This window comes from Xenia sp. Carnegie-2017, unplaced genomic scaffold (assembly GCF_021976095.1).
Source record: "Xenia sp. Carnegie-2017 unplaced genomic scaffold, XeniaSp_v1 HiC_scaffold_23, whole genome shotgun sequence".
Lineage (NCBI taxonomy): Eukaryota > Metazoa > Cnidaria > Anthozoa > Malacalcyonacea > Xeniidae > Xenia > Xenia sp. Carnegie-2017.
The window spans coordinates 12,037,481-12,062,574 of NW_025813486.1; the positions used below are offsets into that span (position 1 = coordinate 12,037,481).

A 25,094-nucleotide genomic window follows, 5' to 3' on the forward strand; every position below is an offset into this window, starting at 1 on the left:
TGCATTTGTTTTCTAAAATTTTAGCAAATTTGGAGGCTAATGAGGTGTGATTTTGTGTGTAGTTACTGAAAATAATGAAGCGGAAATCAAATCCATCAGTGCTTTTCTAAATATCAGCATTTTATGTCAGTTTACAAGATCGTGACTAAAACACCACACGAGTACATACGAGTACACACGAGTATAGTACATACAAGTACATACGACTGACATACTAGTACATACGACTGACAGACAAGTGACATACGACTATATATGTACTCATGTGTCAGTCGTATGCAGTTGTATGTACTAACTCGTATGTACTCGTGTGTTTTAGTCACGATCAGATTCAATCTAAAGACGATAATTCGACACATTATGCGCCTTTGCACAGCCAATATTTAAAAGTATGACCTGCAAAATGTTTTGTAAAGCCAAGGACAAACCTGAACATGTGAACGCAAAGCAACATCGAAGAAGATGTTAAAACTACAAGAATATTTTCCATGAGCAAAAAAAAAGAAAACGAAAGGTATGCTGTCATTTAAAAGTAGTAAAGACAAAAAAGTCAGGTGCGATGGTTAAAATGGGTACACTCAGACTTTTGTTACATTTTTCTTATCTTATTAGTGCCATCGTCCATAATTGTTACATGCCACTTAGCGCATCTTTATAAATTATTGTTTTCGATGATTTTTCTCGGATTTGCAACGACCAAAACATTTGCCATAGATTTCACTCATAACAACCAAAATTTATTGTGTGTGGCGACTCGTTTAAAGCTCCGAGCGCGATCTAGTATCGCACTTTAGCTTGCTGATTAATTATTCAGTCACATTGAATACACAAACAGCAACACTCCTCGCCTTCTGAGGCAAAATGAGCAGCTCTCACTAAATAGCTGCCTAAGAAGTCAGGCAAGAAATTGCCGAAACTTCTTAAATCATTTATTATAAACTATGTAGATCAAAGAACAATGCGAATCACAATCAAACCATCACTGCGGAAGCGAAACAATATTATACATTCTCAATGACACTAACGACATCACGCTCTTAAAATGAAAATTTGAGCAATGTCATCGGAAAAACCAATACCATAGTTCCGGGCAACGTGTTCATAGTCGCCCTGTTTGATTGCAAGGCTAAACCATGTATTTATCAGGCAAATTTTACAGAATTTAATAATATGACTCCAGTAATTTCATTACATGCAACATAACCAGACATGCTATTCATTATTTAACAGAATGTATAAAGAAAAAGACACTTACAATGTCTCCTACATTTGAAGTGTTATTATCAACGGAAAATCTTTATTCTATTAGGCCATGCGATTTTTACTTATCGTTTGAATCAACTGAAATTTTTAACGACATCTGCGGCAACACACGAGTTGTGGGAAACAAAGAATGTAAACAGGAAGTAAGATGACCTACACTGTATACTTGAAACGGAATCTGAAATATCAGAGAAATCTGAAACATAAGACTTGATCTAAAATTCTAGAAAAAAGCGTTTGCTTCAGATCCCTAAAACACCCAAAGATTATTATTACTGCATGGAATAAGGGCGCAACTTTGAGCTTACCACATAGATATATTTTGGTTGCCATAGTTCACTGTAAGAACACATTTTTTAAAATTTATGAATCAAAACCAAACTTATGAGTACCGTAGCCACAAAAAATATTAGTCAACAATTCAAGTAAATTCTACTCTATCAATAATGAAGAACATTAGCTAAAAGCTATATTACTCCAGTATATCGGTATTGTTTCGCATTGTTGCGTTGGCATTTCTGGAAAAAATTTCAACCATTTAAAGAATGAAAACATTAGTTTTAAATTGCAAAAAAATATCCAATGAGAGACGATGTTTGAATTCTGCTTTTGATTATCAACAGTTCTTTTTATAGCTACCGAGGTTATAGCTATTATTTACAAAGGCAAATCTAGTATCACCATTCAAAGCAGTATTTGAATTCCTTATAATAAGCAAATTTTGTTTTACAATTATTGATTAGGAAGAGGCGAAAGATATATCTCTTTAAATTTCCATGTTATGTGAACTAAAGCACACCATTTTAGACAATGTTAGTGCAATCTTGATTGTGATTGACAAGGAACTAAATGCTTCATAATAAATATTGGATAATGTTTGTCGGTATTAGAGCGGTTGATGTGGAGAGATGTAAAATCATTGTTGGGATTACAATTGGAATTGTATAAACATATTTTCTCTTGGTTTATTGCAAATCAAGAAAATTTACGCTGGAAAAAAATGACTGTTGCATGTAGCATTTCTTAATGAAAATCACTGAAATACGTACAGCACATGCAAAAATATTTGTTTGTTAGGTTATGCTCTCATGTGATGTACATATGTGTATCTTGTAAAGTGTGTGTTAACTTCCTACATGTTTAATTATAGAAATGATTGTAGACGTAATCGATATTATTTGTAACAAGAGCTGAGGAAATAAACTGACCAATTACAGTTTAGCGTCACGTATGTAAATAGCTGTATCATTATGTGTATTAGTTACTTGTCGTGTGCTAGTCTTTCTTCTATGTGTGGGAATAAATGTAATAAAACCTACAGACATCAGTGTGATTATTTTCATGGCCACTGTGTCAAACCCAACAGGTTATGGGCCCAGGAGAGCAATAATGTTCAACGGAGATGAAAATAAGTATGAGCTATGGGAGGTAAAGTTCTTGGCGCAAATGAGACTACAAAAATCGTATAATGTGTTCGTTCCTGCGAACAGTTAACCTTCACCGAGCGCAGCGAAGAAAGCAGATGCTTTCGCAGAACTACTCCAGTGTTTAGTCGACAGAAGTTTATCCCTGGTTATACGGGAAGCTCGAGATGACGGACCTGAAGCACTCAGAATTCTGCGTCAACATTACCAAGGAAAAGGAAAGCCACGTGTTATAGCTCTATACACCGAACTCACTACATTGAAGAAGAACGACAACGAAAGCGTTAGTGACTAGAGCCACGGCTGAGAGCCACGGCTCTGAAAAATGCAGACGAAGTTGTAAGCGATCCGCTTCTAATCGCTATGGTACTGAAAGGGTCTTTGACATAGCACAGATAGGGCGCTTATATTACCTAAATAGCATTTCGTCTTCTAAGAATGACGCAGGGACTCTGCTAGAATGGCATAGAATTCTTGGGCATAGTAATTTTTCGGACATACGTAAATTAGAGAAGGTAGTGGACGGAATGAAGATCTCAAGTTATAATGAGAATGAATGTGAGATATGTACTCAAGGCAAGATGACACAGGCAAGGAGTAGAACCAATGATAGAAGAGCTACAGTCCCATTAGATCTAGTACACTCAGACTTAGCAGGACCGATCAGCCCAGAAGGCAAAGACGGTTTCAAGTATGCCCTGTCATTTATTGACGATTAGAGTGGGGTGATCATGATATATTTTTTGAAATACAAATCTGACACTATCAAAGCCACAAATCAATTTCTGGCTGATATTGCACCTTTCGGCAAAGAAAATGTATTAGAAGTGATAATGGAGGGAGTTTGTTGGACACGAGTTTAGAACCCTTCTGCGTGACAACAAGAATAAACATGAGACATGTGCTCCTTATTCACCTCACCAAAATGGGACGGCAGAAAGAGCTTGGCTAAGTTTATTTAATATGGCCTGGTGTTTGCTATTTGAGTCAAAGCTGCCAAGGACCTTGTGGACCTATGCAGTGATGGCATCTGTGTATATCAGAAACTGGTGTTTCAATGACCGGTTGGGTAAAACCCCTTATGAGGCTTTAACAGGGTTAAGACCTAATCTTAGGAAGATGCATGTGTTTGGTTCAGTGTGCTATGCCTACGTGCAAAACCCGAAAAAGCTTGAACCTAGAAGCAAGAAGGGGATTTTCATTGGGTATGATAAGTGTAGCCCTGCATACCTGGTGTATTACCCTGAAAACATGAAAGTAGAGAGAGAGTAAGATGCGTAAAGTTTTTTGATAGTATCCATGATGAGATTGAGAAGACTCCAACGGACGATGAAATTTACCAACCTTCTTACGCAACACCTACGTCAGAACAGCCTACTGCAGAAATAAGGGTAAACCTGATGATTTTGAAGGGAATGACACTGTAAGGTATCGAACCCGAACCCGGAATAGGCCAGCGTATCTAGATGAGTATGTAGTTGAAAACATAACCGATACCACAACTAAGCTTGCAGTCGATTATTGTTACAGGTTGAATGATTTACCCACTTCTGAAGTTCTAAAGATTCAGTACAGTGGAAAAACGCCATGGACGATGAATTTACCTCATTAGTGGATAATAACACTTTCACACTTACTGAGTTACCCCCAAATCGTGAAATAGTGGGTGTAAAAGGGTTGTACACAATCAAAACAGGCATGAACAATGAGGAGACGATTAAGGCTAGGTATGTAGCTAAGGGTTATTCTTAAGTCTCAGGAATTGACTATCATGAGACGTTCGCACCCACTGCTAGAATAAATTCAATACGTGTGCTGATTCAACACGCAGTCAAAACAATATGCAAGTACACCAAATGCATGTTAAATCGGCATATTTGAACGCACCCATTGATTGTGACATTTGTAATGATTGTGCCTCGTGTCTTTATAAGACTGAATTCAGACTACTCAAATTACAAATTAATCAATAACTCATGACATCTTTCCTTCTGAGATTAATCTAACACTTAACTGTAATAAGATTGTAATCTATATGTTGGATTAGCTAAGTGACAATGTTCTATAAGTAACTTAGGTATCTTGGCCAAATCTAGTTGGTGGTTTTACAGTCCTGCCATAGCGGGTCACATAAGCGTAGCTGGGTGGAGTAGAATGTTCATCCTCGCTTGTTCTTGTGTCCACAGGCTCACTATGGTGCACATGAGGCTCTTCAACTTCTTCTGGTTGGGAATTCTCAGCAGGTTCAGGAGTGACTAATATATCATGCCTGTTCCTTCGCAATTGGCCTCCGGTGTCAGTTTGAACAATATATGACCTTGGTGTCTCTGCCTTCCGGATCACCTGTCCTTTTATTTTCCAGCCTTTGCCATCGTGAAGACGAACATTTGAACCATCTGAAATCTCAGGGAGAGTTTTTGTATGCTTATCGTAGTACTGTTTCTGTATTATACCTTTCTTGGAGATTTCTTGGGTCTCTATTGAGGGTAGGCGAGTCTTTAGTTTCCTATTCATTAACATGGCTGCTGGAGCTGGAGTACCGTCAGGGCTTGTGCAGGCTCTGAAGTTAAGTAAGGCTAGGTATGGGTCATCACCAGACTTAATGGCTTTTTTCAAGAGGGTCTTGACTGTTTGTACTGTGCGCTCGACTTTTTCATTGGACCTCGGATGAACAGGACTTGAGGTGACGTGTTGAAATTCCCATTGCTTGGCGAAGTCTCGGTATTCCTTCGAAGCGAATTGTGGTCCATTGTCTGTGACTACTGTGTCTGGTATGCCGTGTCTTGCAAATATTGACTTTGTGTGCTTGATTATTCCGGCAGAGGTAGTTTCTGAAAGTAGACTTACTTCAGGAAAACTAGTATGGTAGTCGACAATTAGTAAATAGTCCTTGCCATTCATGTAGAATAAGTCACATGCTACTCTGCTCCAGGCGTGATGAGCTGGTGGTAGTGGCATAAGTGGTTCGCGTTGCTGTCGTTTTCTTGATTCTAGGCATGTTTCACAGCGGGAAATCATCTCAGATATTTCTGTAGCCATCCCTGGCCAAAAGATCACTTCTCTTGCTCTTGTTTTGCATCGTTCAATTCCTAAGTGTCCCTCGTGAATTCTCGCTTTCATCTCACGTCTCATTGAGGAGGGTACTATGATGCGGTTTGATCTAAGGAGGATTCCTTCAGCTTCTGATATTTCATCGATGAATGTCAGGTATGGCTTGACAGCATCAGGGATGAGTTGTTTGTTGGATGGAAGACCATTGGCAATTATGTTTTTCAGCTCTTGAAGAGTAGGATCCTTAGCAGTCTCGAGTTTAAATTCTAGTAGCTTGGAATCTGATACTGGCAGGTTGTGCAGAGCTGAGTGCACATGACAGTTCATGTCTTGCTCCGATATCTCTGGTGTTGGTTTACTTTCCAGGTATGCTCTGCTAAGAGCATCTGCAACAGGAATGTCCGTTCCTGGTGTGTAGTCAACACTTAGCTCATATCGCTGGAGCCTGAGCAGTAGTCTTTGCAAGCGCGGAGGAGCCCTGCATAGTGGTTTTGAAAAGATTGCTTTGAGTGGCTTGTGGTCTGAACGTACCGTGATTGGTCTGCCGTAGGTGTATTCGTGGAAGCGCTCGCATGCAAACACAATTGCCAATGTCTCTTTTTCTATCTGTGCGTAGTTTTGCTCACTTTGGGTAATTGCTCTACTAGCATATGCGACGGGCTTCCATGTGTTCTCTTCTAATTGCTCGAGTACTGCACCAAGACCTGATTTAGAGGCGTCAGCTGTGATCCTTATGGCATGTTTTGGATTAAAGTAGGTTAACACTGGACTGCTGGTGACGAGGTGTTTTAGATTTCCTATGGCTTGACGGTATTTCGTTTCGAAATGCCAGACGACGTCTTTTTCAAGTAGTTGTCTTAGCGGCGCTGTCTCATCAGATAGGCGCGGTAAAAACTTTCCGAGGTACGTCACCATACCGAGAAAACGTTGAATTTCGACTTTGTTGCTAGGCATGGGCATGTTGATTATTGCTTCTATTTTTCTAGGATCTGGCTTAATGCCTGCTGCAGTGATTACATGTCCTAAGAAGGTTGTCTCGGAAAGCCCGAAGCGACATTTCTTTTCATTCAGTTTAAGTCCAGACTTTCTTACTCTGTCAAGTATGTCCTTTAGTGCTTTGTCGTGCTGCTCTTTGTTCCTACCAAAGACTATGATGTCATCTTGGTCGTTTGCCGCATTCGGTATACCATCAATGATTTCAGCAACTTTCTTCTGAAACACTTCAACGGCACTGTGAATCCCGAATGCTAGGCGCTTAAAACAATATCGTCCAAATGGCGTGTTAAATGCAAGTAGTTTCGAGCTGGCTTCGTCGACTTTTACTTGCCAGTAACCGCTGGATGCGTCAAGCTTTGTAAATATGGTGGCGCCGCCCAGTTTGGTTAGGACTTCGTCCACTGTAGGCATAGGATAATGATGACGTTTTATGGCAGTGTTCAAATCTTTAGGATCAAGACAGATAGGTAACTGGCCATTGTCCTTTTCTACAACTACCATGGAGCTGACCCAATCGGTTGGTTCGTCAACTTTCTCTATGACATCAAGCTTGCACATGCGTTTTAACTCAGCTTTGAGACGTTCCATAAGTGATATTGGAATCTTTCGAGGTGGATGAACTACTGGCGTTACATTGGGGTCAATGCTAATGTGATGTTCACCCTTTAGGCATCCAAGTTCTCCAAAAACATCTTTGTACTCTTGTATGAAGTTTGGTGTTTTAGCATTTACGGTCCAAACTCGCTTTATAAGATTGAGGTCGATGCTGGTTTGTAACCCAATTAGTGGCGGTGAAGTAGTGTTTGCAACAACAAACGGTATTGCGTGGGTTTGATTGTTATGTTGAATGTCCAGCGTGCATTTTCCAACCACTGGAATATTCATTCCGTTATATGCTGTCAACGTTGTATTAGTTTTCTCAATATGCGGTCTAGTTGCTAGTTTCTCGATTGTTCCCATTGGTATGACGTTAGCCTGAGCTCCAGTGTCAATTTTGAACCGCGTGATACTTTCATTTGATCGCAGAGAGATAATCCAGTCACGATTTCCATCTTGCGTAATATTAGCCGCATTGACGGAGTTGTCTGTCACTTCCGTTGAGAGAGTTCCTATGAAAATGTTATTGGCATCGCCTGCGATCTCGTAATCGTGACCTTCATGACCTTCCGTGGTATAATGTACGCTGCGGGACGTAGATAAGCAAACAGAGGCAAAGTGATTCAATTTATGACACTTTGAGCATGTTTTCCCATATGCAGGACATTTTCCTCGTTGGTGAATTTCGCCACAGTATTTACAATTGCTGCGAGCTTGCGAAGATGCTGAAGTATATGCGCTTTGTTGTCGTGGGCGCATTGTATTGTTAGATTTCGTGCGTAGTTCGTCGACATTGTTCTGGTTTCCGGTGTGTGGTCTGCTTAATGTCATTGCTTGTTGCTTTGTTGCTTCTGATGCCTGACCAATTTTTATTGCGTTTTCTAGAGTCAAAGTCTCCGTCCTTGACAGTCGCTCTCTAAGCGGGTTGTCTGAGACCCCGATTACTATCATGTCTCTGATGAGTGATTCTCTAAGGTCGCCAAATTCACATTGTGCACTTCGTCTTTTTAGCTCGGTGACAAAGGCATCAAATGTCACCCCATCATGTTGCTTGTGCGTAAGGAAATTGTGTCGAAGTAGAGTGATATTTTTTCTCGGCTTGCAATATGCTTCAAACTTCTCCAATACTGGTTTCAATTTCAATTTGTCTGCCTCGTCAGAGAACGTAAATGTATTGTAGATCTCTATGCCGTGCTTCCCGATACATATTAGTAAAATTGACGTCTTGATATCTTCTGTTTTCTCGTGTGATTCTGTAGCTACCAGATAAAGCTCGAATTGTTGTTTCCATCTATCCCATAAATCTGATAAATTTCCTTCGAATATGAGTGGATCTGGGGGTATAAATTTCTCCATCTGACACCATGTAATGATTGTGCCTCGTGTCTTTATTAGTCTGAATTCAGACTACTCAAATTACAAATTAATCAATAACTCATGACAACATTTATGTTGAGCAACCAAAAGGCTACGAAAAATTTGGTTAGAATGGAGAAAAACTTGTCTACAAATTAAACAAGTCGTTGTACGGTCTTAAACAAAGCGGTAGGAGCTGGAATCAAACATTACACGACTACTTGACTGGGGACGGGTTTAGCCAGTCCCTTGCAGACCCATGTGTGTATTATAAGTTCGTAAATGGGGACCGTAACAAATGTATTATCATGATCATTTGAGTAGATGACTTAATAATTTCTGCAAGTAACTCAATCTTGTTGAAAGGCGTAAAAGAGGGTCTTTGCAAGTAATTCAAAATGAAAGATTTGGGCATTTTACATTGGTTTTTAGGCATTGAGTTTAAGTGTTCTGATGACGAAATGGAAATGAGCCAAAGCCGTTACGCAGAAAAAATATTGGCAAAATTTGAAATGTCCGATTGCAAACCCAAAAAGGCACCGTCACTTCTCGAACACGATAAATTAATGTGCATGGATTCACCCGAATTAGAGGATCCTAACTTGTATAGACGAGTTGTTGGGAGTCTGAATTACTTTATGACAGGCCTTAGGCCGGACTTATGCTATGTAGTTACCAAACTGTCTCAATACATGTCCAAACCGACTGTTGCATCATTAAATGCAGCAAAGCATGTCCTAAGATACCTTAGGGGGACACCACAATTAAATCTAACGTTTAGAAAGAGCGAGAACCCTTTAGAATTGGTAGGATACAGTGATTCAGATTGGAGGGGGAATGCTAGTCACAGGAAGAGCATTTCCGGATACGCTTTTCTATTGTCAGAGGGAGGACCTCTGATATCCTGGAAAAGCAAGAAGCAGCAGGTAGTTGCACTTTCTACTTGTGAGGCAGAATATATAGCTATGGCTGAGGCAGTGTAGGAAAGTAGGTTTTTGAAGCAACTATGTTGCGACCTTGGCATATTCTCAGATAGCAGCAGCGCGATTAGCAATGCCGATAACTAGGGAGCAATCAAACTAGCTACGAATCCAGCTTTTCATAAGAGATCGAAACATATTGACATTAAGTATCACTTCATTAGAAGTGAAACGCAGCGCACACGATAAACTTAAGGTACGTTGCAAGTGAAAATAACTTAGCAGACATATTCACCAAGGCGGCAAGAGAAATCAAACTAGATAGGTTCAAACATTTAATCTGCAATTAAAAGGACATTGTGAGCAAGGGGGGATGTTAGGTTATGCTCTCATGAGATGTGTATATGTGTATCTTGTAAAATGTGTGTTGACTTCCTACATGTTTAATTATAGAAATGATTTGTAGACGTAATCAATATTATTTGTAACAAGAGCTGAGGAAATAAACTGACCAATTATATTGTAGCGAGAGACTTGCCGAGCGGAAATCGAATTCGTGTGATAAAAATTAATGCCCAACATAAAGTTCTGATTAGAGCCATAGAAATAGACCAGAAAAATTGTAAAATTAAATTTATTGTGACGTTTCGTCTTTACTCAAGACATCTTCAGACAAATTATAGTTAGACAAATTATGACCAATATATTATGACCAATATATTAGACAAATTATGACCAATTATAGTTTAGCCTCACGTATGTAAGTAGCTGTATCTTTATGTGTATCAGTTAGTTGTCGTGTGCTAGTCTTTCTTCTATGTGTGGGAATAAATGTAATAAAACCTACAGACATCAGTGTGATTATTTATCATGGCCACTGCATCAAACCCAACATTGTTAACCTCATTACCGGGAATTAAGCAGGTACCTTTTTTATAAAAATGCCAACCATCCTCCAAATAAAACAGAAGTCATTAATGTATGTCACCCACTAAGAATATCCAACTGGTACAGGCTGACACAAATTTGGGCAGATCTACCATCTTCATTGCATTCTGGAATCTCGTGAAATAATAGCTTGTTATTTGAATGTATTTTAAATAATAAAATTGACATCGAGAGTTACATTCATAAAACAAATCTTGTTCAAACAATGACGTTTTTAATGAGTTTTTTATGAATAGTCAGTAAAATCGATGACATCAAAAATAGATGTTTTAAAGCTACCACTTGAGTGTAAATTTTTCGTTGTTTTGAATTTTAGGTGATCTTATTTTGTGATGAATGCCATTAACAGTGCTTTTACTGCCTTCTCCAATATTACCTTTTGTAAGATTAAGATAAATTTTCTCAGGGATTGAACAAAATTTTCATCAGCAGAAGAATTTTATATGACGTCACCATGAAATGCATTCGTCCAATGCTTTCTTACAATATTTAAAAGTCATCTTAAAAAACCTTTTACTGTGTACTTTTACATTGTATGCATTCTTTGTACGATTTGTCTTTGTACCATAGTCGAACAAGAAGTTCGCCTTTATAAAGAAGACAAACATTGTTTACAAAAATTAATCTTTCGTAAGTACTATACTGTTAGAATTGAGAACATTGTACCATTCTATAATTAATCATCATTTTAAAATTTATCGTCCATGTTTTGACCATTACATCATGACAACATTAATATCGTTACAACAGCATATTCCCTCTGCACTGTACAGAATTTACAATTAATCCATCAATCAAACAGAATTTGCAAATTAATTGTGAATTCGTGTATAAGAGGAAAAATTTTAACGTTTGCTTGGAAGAACGTGTCTTTTCGCATTCTAATTTAATAAAATAGATAAAAGATGTTATTCATGTTTGTACTGGCTTATGCAAACCTCGGAGACGTTTGTGAGAACCCTCGAGCAGGTGCAACCTTTGGTCTTAGGCTTGCACTGATCTGCTCTCAATTCCTCCAAAAGATCATCTCGGATTGTCATAAGACAATGCAAACACAGCAAAAATCTCTTATTTCTTAAAGAATAATTTAAATGTGCTTTCTTGTTGAATTTACAGGGTTTCCTAAACATCACCAGTAACAAAATATGAATTAAAGTGGTTGTGGCGGACAGATTACACTACGTTTGCTCGCTATAGAATCAACCGTTGGGGCGTCGTCCCACGTCATTCTTCGTTTGTTTTCTTTGATTTCTACACCAACTTTCTTGATATGACGTTCTAAGATATCTAAGCAATACTGAATATGATTTCCAATGCATGGATGGGGGAAATTAACCCTTTGCGTATCTGATTTGAACACATTACATAAGCGCCTGAGATTCGATCGCGAATATATTTTACACATGTCTTCCTTCCTGCCGGCTTCACTTATCGACAAACAGCAGGAAATTGGAATGAGTTGCACATATATACGCTATCCGTATTCAACGGTCCATGGTAGGCAGTTTGGTGCTGACGTAATAATAGACTTCCATCAACTATGTCACTATGTTGAAGTCTGTGACCCTCAGGCAAACGATTGTTGTAGACATTTATGTCACCAAACATTTCTACATTCCATTCGTAACGCTCTTTCTTGAATAACCATGCATAGCTCAAGATAACAGATACAAAAGAAATAAAACTAGTGCCTGTGTGGTAAAATTTATTAAACGCTTCATCGAAGTTATCTGTCTTGAATTTTTTCAATATGAGTTCTCTGCAGCGTGTTATCGTGTCACGGTACATGTACACAGGAAAAATGTCATAGAATCAACTGTGGGAAACCAATTGCCATCTCTGTCGTTCTTGCTCATGATTGCACCCAGCCTATTCCCATTGTACAGTCAGTACCAAGGATTCTTACCTTGCCATTCTGCATTATGGTTGACATGGTAACTGGCAGAATGAATGGCGAACCACTATCCAACCAAGCTAAAACCTCGTCATCTGTGTAAAGATCTATGAAAAAGCTGCTCCACAACTGACGATTATAATCAGGTGGTTTTACCTGGCCATGAAAAGTTAAACCGTCGGATCTTTGGATAGTGTCTCGTATTCAACTGTGAAAGTTTGGTAAGGAAAATGTTCTTCTATCTTATTGAATGATGTTCGACCAAAGGCGTGATCCTCCTCCGATTCTTTATCAAAAACAAGAACCATTTCGCCCAGGGATCCAAGCCAGAACAGAGATACTGTCTTCAAAATATTGCAGAAAAATAGTTCTTTGTGGCCTTGTCTTTTACGTGATATTCTCAGGAATAGCGAAATAGAAGAATACCAATGTTTATTTTGTAAACTGCACCTTGTCGTTCTTTTGTCCTCCATGTTTTCTCGCTATGGTTGGACAAGCTGTTTCGTGTTCAGACAAATATACATAGCATACAAGAAATGAAACATTATTCCCATTGAAATCGGGCTGAGCCCAACCAAAAGTGTCCCACAATAGAAATAATTTGTCGGATTAAAAGTTCAAAATAAATGAGTTCAAATTTCAAAACAGTTTTCATGAATTTATTGCTGATGTTGAAAGAATAATCCAAATCTTTAAAAAGCGATTTCGGTTTAATTGAACTCAAAATTTATTTTATGAGCAGTTGCGTAGAAACAGTGTGCCGTTTCATGCTTTTCGCATGTTAGTCGGGCTTTCAAAATTCAGCTCGACCATACAATATAATTTATAGGAAGAATATTCCTAATTATTATATATTTAAAATGTTCTCAACTATGTATATAATTGTAAAGCTCTGATTTATTAGATATCCTGAAGAATATCATGAGCATGCTCTAACTCGCAGATGTGGAGCATATAGTCACGCTCATTTTGTAGAGCCCGACTTCAGCCTTCGACGATAAAAATCGGCAAAATAAGGTATTCTAAATATGTTAGCAACGGATTCACAGACTCACACTAGTAATTTACTTAAGATTTACTTAATTTGAGGTGAAATTTAAAGATAACGAAAACTTCATGAAAACGAGCTTTTGTCCATTCGACAAGCTGACGAACATTGAATTATTTAAAGCCCAAACAATTTGGTTACATATTGTATAGTTCTATACTAGCTAGAAGTTGAACTCCTTGCAGTTGCTATCATTTCTCGCAAAGAAAGATTGATTCTATTGTACTTTTCAAAGCAGGCTATGTTTTGCTTGCGGTGTTTCGTGTATTTGTGGTACTTCAACATCATTGACGCGGACAGTCCCAGATTAGACAAAGTACGACTTTGCAATTAACATCGCACAATATATGAATCGACATTTCTCTTTAAGTTAAAGACGTTGGACATGGAATATTTTTGGTTTTGGACGTTGGGTACATTCCATTTACAAATTAGTCAGGCATGTTGCAGATTCAAGCTTATAATGAAGGGGTAATTGTAATAGGGTGAAACTATAAAAATGCTGATTGAAATTTATTGTCTGCACAAGAGTCTGCATACAAAGTGCATGATGAGTCAGTTCTGCGTTTTGCGTCGCACAAAAATTTAAAGCGTGCTACAATTTTAATATGAAGTCTCAAGAAAAGGGAACATTAGCAATTCTATTTTTGCTTCGAAGCAGATGTAAACCAAGGTATGAAAACGAAAAAAGGTTCGAGTCAAAGAAAATTTAAACCACTGAAAGAACTAACTTATACAAGAAATTCGGTCGAATAATCAGGAATAATTTTTTTAATACTTTCGTCATACCCCTTCGAATTGGTCTTGTTGGGTAATATACTTGAAAAAGAAATCTTTATAGGCTACCATGAGCCTGTAAGTCCTAAAGAACACCTCGCCTTTTAAAGTGGTTATATCACGAATTTTAGCCACCCTTTTTTATGAGCTTAATTGAAAATTTGGATTATTTGAAGAACTATGACATGCCGCTGGACTTAAACAGATAAATATAAGTTGCTTAATTTTGCTTCCAAAGTCGGGTACTATTTGCGAATTTTTTACGACGCCATATTGATACTTGTGACATAGATAGTTGAACACGTCTGTTTCCGTCAATATAATATTATATTATAGAAGGTGATTTTGTTGTCGTTTTTCTTGTCTTAAAAACAAATAATGACAGTATTTTCAATAAAATATTAAAAAACAAGTTGTCCGGAAAGTATGGCCTCAAATCAGTGCTCAGATAATTCGAATTCGATGTCTGAATGCGTATCTGATTGGAGCTCGGAATCCGTGGGTTATGTCGAGCATTTAAACGACTTCGCATATGACGATGAAGCGCTCGCAGGAGATGGTGATGAAGTGCATACTCCAGATGATCCCGATGGAATTATCCCTGCGACCTTTGAACAACGAAGTGATGGCGTAATTCCACTAGGTGAATGGTAAGTTGTTGTTTTCTCCTGTTTGTAATATACATAAAGTTACTTTATAAACCAGAATGCTCCCACGTTTCGGGTGTAATTGTCAATGCTGTCATACCGATTTGTTAGAAGGCGCATTAGAGTACAGATGCTGTAAGGAAATTGGACCAGCTTTGCAGAAAATGACATTCGATGGCAGCATTGAGAAAATATCATGCATAACACAGCATGCCAAATTTGGGCCTTTAGTTCATGAGGCTGTCCTTGAAAACGTCGGGCCACTATTGAGAGATAGGAATGGACGTGCTTATCGCCGCCAAGCATCACAATCATTAAATATGTAAGATTATAAATTGTATGAGAAACAATGTTATAATCAACATTGTTTCATCAACAATAATTAGTGCAACCTTTTTATTTACTTCAGGTACTTGAGACCTGTGGCATACAGATGGTTGATGCGATGGTTTTGTGGGTCTATGGGATGGGAGAATACTCGGCCTTTACCTGCTTGTGTTTACCACTTTATTCGGAAAGCATATCCAAGTGGTAACACAACAGGTTACATACCATCAGAGGGGTGATGATGGAATAGTCTTCTAACTTGTGCACTGTAGAGACTGTTGACCTTCTTTGCTGAGTTTGGAATGGTCAGGAAATATGCCTAGATGAAAACCAAATAGGAGATACATGGATGCACTATATAAGTTGACATGCAGTTTAATGGTTTGAAACAAGAGTAAACAATAAAACAAATTGGTGCAACTACTGAGAGGTTAAGCTGAAAGAATTAAATGAAAGAATATCTTTTCTTCAATGTCAGTCTGGGAAAAAGACAAAAGAAAAATATATGGAATTGAATCATAGCATAAATGTAAAATGGAAAATAGCAAGCCGTTCAAATGGCGAATCGTTTGCTTCCCAGTGCATGCTTAAACATGCTCAGCTTCATCACTAGTAGATGGTACTTCCTCATTGAGAGAACATGTTTCCTTCAGCGATGGCTTATGGAGAGTATGTCGAATAATCTACAAAACTTATATCGAGTTTACATATGACAAAAGAAAAATTAACATAAACAAGCGTAAACTTACTTGTCTTCGCTTTCGATCGGTTATTTCGTCCTGTAATGGTTCAGGAATCCCAGCCACGTCAATGGATGGGATAGCATCTTTCTTCATCCTTCTTTTGAGCTTGACTTACACGCTCAAATTAAGGTCAAAACAAGAATCTTCAAAATGCGCAGAACACAGACACGAGGTAGAGGAAGCCTAAAAACCCGGTCTATGTTTACGCACAAAATTTACCCATTGTCTATGTCTTTGCGGCTCTGTTTCTTTTTTAGGAAACAGATGCATCGACATTCCTTCGGTTTTTGAGTCATTGGCGCAACTAATTTCATTAGGTCCGCCAGCAACACAGCGTTTTCCTCCGCGTTTCTTATTAAGATTACTAGTAGAATACGCCATGTTGATATTTGTGTTCAACTTTCTACGTCACAAGTCATAAGCATACCGATCAAAAAGTTCGCAAAAAAAATGCTGAAAATCGTGACTTTCAACGTCCGTAAAATCACTTTCACCAATCCAATTTCAATTATAATTGCAGATTTAAAATCACTGAAACAAGGTCTTTCAATTTAGCTAATAAAAAAGGGGGGCTAAAATTCGTGATATAACCACTTTAACAACACGCGACTCGCAACGAAGCATATATAGACTTCAGTTTTCCACTTGGTAATGCCAAGTGAGACTGCATTACCTTGATTTTCGTTTTGGCATTTACAAACTTTTACAATACGCAAATCAAACTAAATACTATTCTCGAGAAGCCTTAGTGAAAGCCCCATAGGTGACTTTTCTTTTACACCATGTATACATTTAAGTTTCCAGTTGCACGAAAAAGACTAGTATCTTGTGTCATGAACTAATTAATAGAAATACAGATAAATTTTTAAAGCAAGTAGAAGTTGCTTTGACACTAAAATCTTTTAAAAATATAACATTAATCTTGATGACTCTTCGCGAAAGTTGATGGGCAAACTCAACAATTTATTATGACAGCCAAAAAGTATTTTAGTAAAAGCAAAACTATTGACACTCGGCACACCATTTTTATTCTAAAAGTTTTGACAAGTGTTATGTGTCAACAGGACAAAAGCTCAGCGATTTACAAATTTGATTGCCCGGGATGGGATGCTTCTTACATTGAAAAAAAAAACAAATGCCTTTACACAAGAATTAAAGAGCATGCACAATCTAATAAATCTGAGCTTTACAATTATATACATAGTTGAGAACATTTTAAATATATACATTCCTTACAGGCTACATTTGTCTGCTAATCTTTTGGATTGAAAATATTCTTTCAGTTTAGATGATAAAATTTTTGAAAACTGTTAAATTACTAATCGTTCTTAATTATTATTCCTAATTATTATTCAAAGATGTTTATGACATTCGTCGTATAAATGGTTCACTGGAATTAGCTATTTCATTTAAAACATGCGAATGAACAGTTAATCACGATTTGAAAATTATGAAAAGTTCCCATTTTCTACTAATGATGACATGTAACACTTTTTATTCGAAACGTTTAGAATGAAAAAATATATTTACTTTATACGCAGTATTAATTGTTTTGTGTTTTACTCAAACTCAACAAATTTTGTATTAATAAAATAGAAACAATTCACGACTACAGACATCGCGGAGCCAGCTCAAAAGGAGTGGTGAAGGAGGTGGGGGAAGGGCAGAGCCCTGTATTAGGAAAGTTGGGACACCGGAAGTAAAATTGCCTTAGCGTCCGCCATTTTTGTACCAAAAGCCAGCAAATATAAACCATAAATGGCGGAAAGACAAATTTTCTGTTTTATTTTCTAATTCACAAATAGACAGCGATCCCTACATTTAGAATTCAGTTGTTTATAAATGTCATTATAATTGAAAGCATTTATTTGATGCATTAGATGTAATTTATACACCGTTAATACTGCTTTTGCCACAAGGGAGCGCATATGTTTCTATTCTTCATTGCTTTGATTGGCACTATTATAACACAACCAAAAATCATAGCAAACATTTTTTTATAATTTATTTCCTATGTAAAAGACGGTTATAATTTGCGCTTTTGGAACGAAAATGGCGTCTAGATGCCCATGTGACTATATCTACCCAATCACTTTGATCATAATGCAAAATGCAGACAACAATACGTGTCCCAACTCTTACAAATACAGGTCTCTGGGAAGGGGGAGAGTAGCACGAGAATATACTCGATACGTGGAAGGCTGAATTTTACCCAATAAATAGCTTCTCTATGGAAAACGTGGAGGGAATGCCCCACCCCCCTTAGTTCCCCACTAGGTCCACGGACAATGCCTCCCAGAAAGAGCCTATAATGCAGATAAAATTCTCAGACACTTTCGTTTAAGTGTGTTTGCAAGTGTTTCTTCAAATTATCACATCGTCCGAAAGTCTTCTGACAGACGTAACACTGGTATGGCTTTTCACCGGTGTGTGTTCGAATATGTTGTTTTAAGTTACCTTGAAGAGCAAACGACTTGTTACACACATCACACTTGAATGATTTCACTCCAGTGTGAATGGCTTCATGACGTTTCATGTCGCTCAATTGACTGAAAGTTTTTGCACATACGGGACATTTGTGCGGTTTTTCCCCGGTATGAATCATTTCGTGGCGCTTGAGATTGTACGAATTATTGAAAGTCTTACCGCAGCTGTTGCATTTGTACGGTTTTTCCCCAGTATGGCAAAGTTTGTGCCGTTTGAGGTGACTCGAACCACTGAATATTTTTTTGCATATATCGCATTTTCGTCGTTGCTCTCGCGTATGAATTTTGTAATGTCGATTAAAACATTTGATATCAATGAACTTTTCACCGCATAGATCACATTCGCGAGGTTCATCTGACATGTGGAGTTTCTCATGTTTAATAAAACTGCCATACTGAAAATATTTTTTACCACAGATGTTGCACTGAAACGGTTTTTCACCTGTGTGGGTTATAACATGCATCGCAAGTTCGCTCGAGTATTCAAAACTTTTCTCGCAAATGTCACATTGATGCTTGGCAGGCGATTCTTTGTCGTCCATGTTTTTCCAGTTCGTACCAGTCTGGCCGTTTCCCCTGCAGAAATTGAAGCAAGTCAGAAATCAAGAAGTATCAAAGAACCATGAGGCAAATATTCAAATACTTGGATAATTTTTCAAAGGTAACTGAAACATATCACAAGATTCAAATCTTCAGCAATTTTATTACTTGTGCAAAATTTTGCAATATTTAATATTTACTTTGTAAGCAAAAATGTCTTCAGCTTAATGGTTTCAATTCTTTTGTTTATCTCCCCCCACACCTTACGAAAGAATTTTTTATACCTCACATGAAGTGCTTATTCCACAAAAAGCAACTTCGCCCTCCTGTTTTGTGTAGGTCACTGAAAACCATTTATACAAAACATTGTCAAGGAAGGTATGCATCCAAGTAAAAGTTTTTTGTGATTAACACATGAGATATATGTACCATAAAATTACATTAATATGAATAGACCAAGGTATATGCTGTTAAGCCAGGCTGGAGTTTCATTGCTAGTGGTGGGCCGGTGGTCTGTTGCAGCCAGTGTCAAAGCCACCTTGCTATGCTACCAATAAATGAGGTTGTTCCATGTAAACATCAGACATTAATATTGGCATTACTTATTTCTTATTGCATTAACTAAGAATCAACCACAAACTATTAGTAATGCATTATCAAACTTGTGGTGTGGCTATGACACCAGTTAAATCCAGGAATCTCGCATTTACCATACAACTATTGAAGCCTTAATAGCAAAAACATAAAAAACATCACCATGTCCAGCTTTGATAATGTTTGAAGTGATACCTATGATAATAAGAAATTAATTTTAGCATGCTTAATTTTACATATTTAAGTTACTCAATAATTGTTCACTGTAGAAAGCCTTCAACCCTTCAACTGATTTGTGATTTTGTTTTGATGTGCCTCCATCCCAAAGCAATTTGCTTTCACGGTCCCTAATAGTGCTACCCAAATGTGTGTATAAAAAGAGCTTTCACATAAACCAGTGCATTTCAAAAGATAATTACAGTGATAGTTTAAGAAGTTTAAACTTATATCAACTTTAATCAAAATCTATCTAGGAAGAAATACATAATTATGAGCATCATCAACAAGAATGGAAATTTAAATTAATATAATTTATAGTAGAATTTTAAAGGCAATGTGAAGACAAAGTCTAAAACTTTACTTCCCAGTAACATTATCATTTTCTAATTCTTGCATAAACTTTCCAATACTTTGCAACATTATTTTTGGCAAGAACGAAAGATGCTCTGCCACAATTAACACTGACATTCATGGAACTAAAGCCAAGTTAATGAGCAAATTGTAATCAAGTTGAGAAATAACTTTTTTAAGAATGTTCATTCTTAAAATTTTCTAATTCTTAGCAGGTATTCAAACAAGCTTTACATTCCCTAACAAATGATTTCAATTAACATGCTCTAGTACAATACAGCAAACTCTTGTGGTGGGGAGACACCTATCCAAGGCTAATTTGCAATTAACATACAGGAATATGTTTGCTTAAAGCATACTTGCCAGAGTAAACACTTCATAGATAATTTGAAATGTCACAAGCTTTTAACTTAATACAGTCAACTGTATTCCAAGTTAGCTTACAACAAAAGTATGAATTCATTGTAGATTTAGACAAACTTTATTGAGTATTGATGATGTATTGATGACTGAGCAATTAATCTAAGCAGTAACTCTTGTTTGTTTTTTACATAGAAGAGAGCCAATTACAACGAACTAGTCGCTAAAAAAACAATGACTAGCAGCTACTAATTCACGCATTTTCCAATCATTAAAGTACTTGTACATAATATCTTTTATTTTAATGGCGACCGAATGATTTGCTCCCGAGTAGAAGAATAAACATCAACCAAATGAATTTCTAGTTTTTCTATACTACAAACATGGTAGACAAAGTCATTCGACTTCCTCACCTTAAAATAAAGATTCAAATCCTCCTATGCATTGATAATGGAAAATATTTCAAAAATCAGGCAACTTGCAGTATTTGGATAACCTTCAAAAGAATACCCACTCCATAACAGTCAACATAACTGAAAATACTTAAAGAAGAAGAAGAATATCTTGCGTAAAATAAAATCTTGTTAAAAATGTTTATTTCTCGACATGTGTCAAAGTTTCCACTTTATCAAGTGTATTTCATGTACTTGTTATCGTTTTGTGTGTGAAGCTACGGATACACGAACAATTTTTCATTCAGAAACGCAAAATCGGCGTTCAAAGAAATAAAAAAATTCTCGAGAAGATATAACAACTTTGCGATCGTTCGATTAAAAAATTTACATTTTGCGGTTACTAAATTATTCGTAATAACAAACAAGCACTTTCAAAAATAAATCAATATACATTGCGTGCTTTGGACTAGAAGGAGATTGAAATTCAGTGTCAAGGTGTCGACTCGTTGAGCAGCAGGGTATCTGGAAATGAACATTGAGTTCTATAACAACTGGAGCGGCTATCTCAATTCATTGAACTAAAAATACTTACAGATGTATTTTAGCTCAATGTCTCAATCACGTAAGATCACGGCTTCAGCATTGAGTTCTATAATAACTGGAGCGGCTATCTCAAGCGAGGCTTTAGATATCGGAGGTTGTCGAAAAAATGGTGGAATGGACCATTGAATTATAAATATACTGGAACATTTCATGTCGATATGTTCAATAAGTCATGTGACATCATATGAAAGATGCGCAAAATGGAATAGTGGGGATATAAGGTAGCTCAAATATATTCTAAAGCTCACTTTAAATTCAAGAGGCATTTTAACAATGCTGTTGATAAAAAATTTCTAAAGAATATTTAAAACAAAAGTACTCTCTCCAAAGTATTTTGAAATGGAAATATATTCTCAGTAATATATTCTGACCCACCCGGATCCGCCACTGAACTGGAAGATCAGAATCAGGTAGTGCTTGAGACATGACTACTTCGCTCCAGACCAATAGCTCATAAAACCGAAATGTAACATCAAGTAAGGTAGTCTTGTTTGATTTCTGAGTTCTGTTTTGTCATTGGTCTGGAGACGATTGTATTATAGCGTTAACTGCTTTTTACATACACTTTTTGCTGTTAAAAAGTAGTTATGTACTCAATGGCGTAATCAGCCCGCAAGTTTTGGTCCTGCTATGTAAATATTAGGTCATTAAAAATATTCATTTCTTTAGAAATCTTTTGATTTCACAGTGAGTAAACAAAAAAAAAATTAAGTTAGCAGGACAAAATTTGCGGGCCAGCTACGTCACTGGTTATACTAAATCACGCAGTTAAGTCAGTGGTATAAAAAAGTAATTATTGTCAACTGCAGTTAAAAATTGCAAAAGTTAATTATACTATGCAGCTATTCTCATTCTGCGATTACATGAGAAAATTGTCAAACAGGGCTGAAATTTCAACCCAGATTGATAAACCTGACCTGAAATTTCTCACTGGCTGTAATTTATCACGAGCTCAAAATCTGAAATGAAATCTTTCAAACGTTCCTGGTAAAACCACTGCTAAAAAACGTTCTTGGTGAAACGTTCTTGGTGAAACTACTGCTAAAACTTAACACATGCGTAGTCGCGTCCTGTTAGCGTTTACGACCAGAACGTTATTTGTGTAAGAGTTTGGACCGTTGATATCTATAATAACTGGAGCGGCTATCTCAAGGGGCGACCTTAGATATCTGATGACGCCAAAAAATGGCGGATTTCGTCCTTTGCCGCTGAGATTTACCGAAATTGATCGCTTTTCCGAAAATTTCACAACTTCGCACTCCCTCCTGAGGAAAAAGTTAGGAAAATGTATGTGTGTATTTGGGATTCGGCAAGCATTTTTTTGATGAAAATCAAGGTAAAAACCTTAAATTCATAACAGCGAGTCAACTGTGGTTGTCAGTTATCTGCTCCTACGAGGATGCATTTATAACTATCGACGAAAGACCTATATGTCGGCTACACATGTATGAATGCAGATGTGCGTCGTTTTCTTACCAGCGTCAAACTTGTTTGATCGATTAAACTCTTTAGTCTATAAAAAAAAGTATATCATAGTTCATCTCCACGGTTCACGAGAGAGAAGTTAGCTTATTTGTTATCATTGCTATTTTGCTTCTTTTCATGGAATGGGCAATAGCTTTTTTCGCCACAAGTGTAGGATTTTTACTTGTTTCTTTAAAAAAGTACATATTAAATCTCTGAGTATTTACGGATTTTCTGTAATTGAGTTTCATATGAAATTTCAAAAAGACTCAAGTCTGCATAGGTTTGGTAAATGAAAACAAACAATATTGTATAGAAATTACTTTAAGTAACCTATTTTTGATGTTCTGAAGTGCAACTGCATCAAATACTTGTAAAGCTGTAGCACATTTTGATTTTGTTGTATTGATATCTGAATTGGGCAAAATGCAAATAATCATCAAAACACTTATGCTTCCAATGGTGTTTATAATTCATTTTTAGTTTTAATACTTCTACCCTTCTTTTTCACTTTGTTTTGTTTTTCCTATATTTGCAATAAAAGTGCACTATAATTTGAATGATTAACGCAGTTTTCACCTCAATAATAAATTTCATAAGCAGTTGGCAGTGCATTTTGTTCTCTGAGTATCCACATCTGGTGTTTTCTTCATACAAGAATGATGAAGTGCAAGTAGATATGTCATAGCAAGGCAATAAAACCAAATGAATTACATTGCTATAGTATACTTTTATGCTAGAAGCTTAAAAGCTTTTTAGAAATTAGAAAGTTATTGGATTATATTACCTCTATATCATTAATCTCATGATAAGAAATAAGAAGCAAAAAACTTGTAGAAAAGCTTTGAAAAGTGAAAAACGTTTCTTTAAAAAAGCAGCAATAATGCATATGATAAATCTCCATTCTGTACTCTAATAGGTAAATAAGCTCAAAATTTTCTTAAATAAATATAAGAAATATATAAGAAATATACAGTACAGTAATTTTACAGGTTTCATCACTGAATCTTCAATGCTTCAGTATAGTGCATTAGATGTTAGTAACATTCAAACAACACTCAACTAAAATATTTTGATAAAGATATGACATGATTTAAACATTAAGTTACATAAAACCCAATAGCTTATACAGTTTGAAGCTTCACATCTGCATTGAGTCATCATCAATCTCAGTACAAATGTTTACATAGACACAAACTTTATGGCCTTCCATTTTACATGTTTGTGAATTGACATTTCATTAAGCATCAAAACACACACAACCTTCTTTCCATCTTTCTTTGGATCATGAACTTTAACTTCAAAGCATTCAAGGCATCCTTAGTGAATCCATTGTCTCCATCCATAGAATTTGACCACGATCAAATTAAATAACTCTGGATAGGGCAGACAATAAATCAATTATCTTTACAGCATTATTATTTTTTAAGACTCTGCCTGTTCAATAACATCTTCCAGTCATATTTACTCCTTGATCTTCCCTGCATGTTGTCAGCAAATAGAACATAACAAGCTCTGCTCCAAATCATGGGTATCGTTGGGGCTGATCATTTCTTTTTGATACTTACTCACAGAGCAAAATGTGTGCAGTGTCTTTTTTGCTTTAGGGAAACTATTTTGCAAATAAATGGGTAAATTTACGATTTCATGCATTAACAAATGACAGAAAATTATGCAGAATTTTATAAACAAAAACAGGAAAACATCAGTATATTTGGCGTTCAAGTCAGTCTTAAAAAATACGATCTTTAATATGTATTTTATGGCTTTTCAAGTGAATGTATAATTGCTTTTCTATCATTGACGGACTAACAAAACAAACAACTACCTCACCTGTGAGAAGCGATATGTTCCTTTTTGTGGAAACTACGGCATCCAACAATTGAACGATTGAAGTTTTGGCATTATAAAAGAAATGCCAAAAAAGAATTGTCACAGAATATGGTACTACGATATCCATATTCTATGATATCGTGTTTGTTTTTGAAAAATTCTTTATAATTTACTATAGACACCAGGGGGAGGTCGAGAATATTATTTTTCTGCAAAGCGATCATTTCAGCGGATATACGTCCTTTGGCCGCCATTTTT

At 36.7% G+C, this 25,094-nt stretch overlaps 3 protein-coding genes across 3 annotated transcripts; 1 reads left to right on the forward strand and 2 right to left on the reverse strand.

The window, feature by feature from the left end:
- Window positions 1-4,760: 4,760 nt before the first annotated feature.
- On the reverse strand, window positions 4,761-8,687 carry LOC124449125 (uncharacterized protein K02A2.6-like). The gene has a single exon (XM_047000073.1). It carries the CDS (start codon window positions 8,685-8,687, stop codon window positions 4,761-4,763), a length of 3,927 nt encoding a protein of 1,308 aa, XP_046856029.1.
- Window positions 8,688-9,085: 398 nt separating this feature from the next.
- LOC124449126 (secreted RxLR effector protein 161-like) lies at window positions 9,086-9,670 on the forward strand. The gene has a single exon (XM_047000074.1). It carries the CDS (start codon window positions 9,086-9,088, stop codon window positions 9,668-9,670), a length of 585 nt encoding a protein of 194 aa, XP_046856030.1.
- Window positions 9,671-17,000: 7,330 nt separating this feature from the next.
- On the reverse strand, window positions 17,001-19,245 carry LOC124447654 (putative zinc finger protein 702). Its single transcript, XM_046998622.1, has 2 exons — window positions 19,218-19,245; window positions 17,001-19,053 (listed from the first exon to the last, which is right to left on the reverse strand). The coding sequence occupies exon 2, from the start codon at window positions 19,017-19,019 to the stop codon at window positions 18,318-18,320; it is 702 nt and encodes a 233-aa protein (XP_046854578.1). The 5' UTR covers window positions 19,020-19,053; window positions 19,218-19,245; the 3' UTR covers window positions 17,001-18,317.
- Between the last annotated feature and the right edge of the window lie 5,849 nt (window positions 19,246-25,094).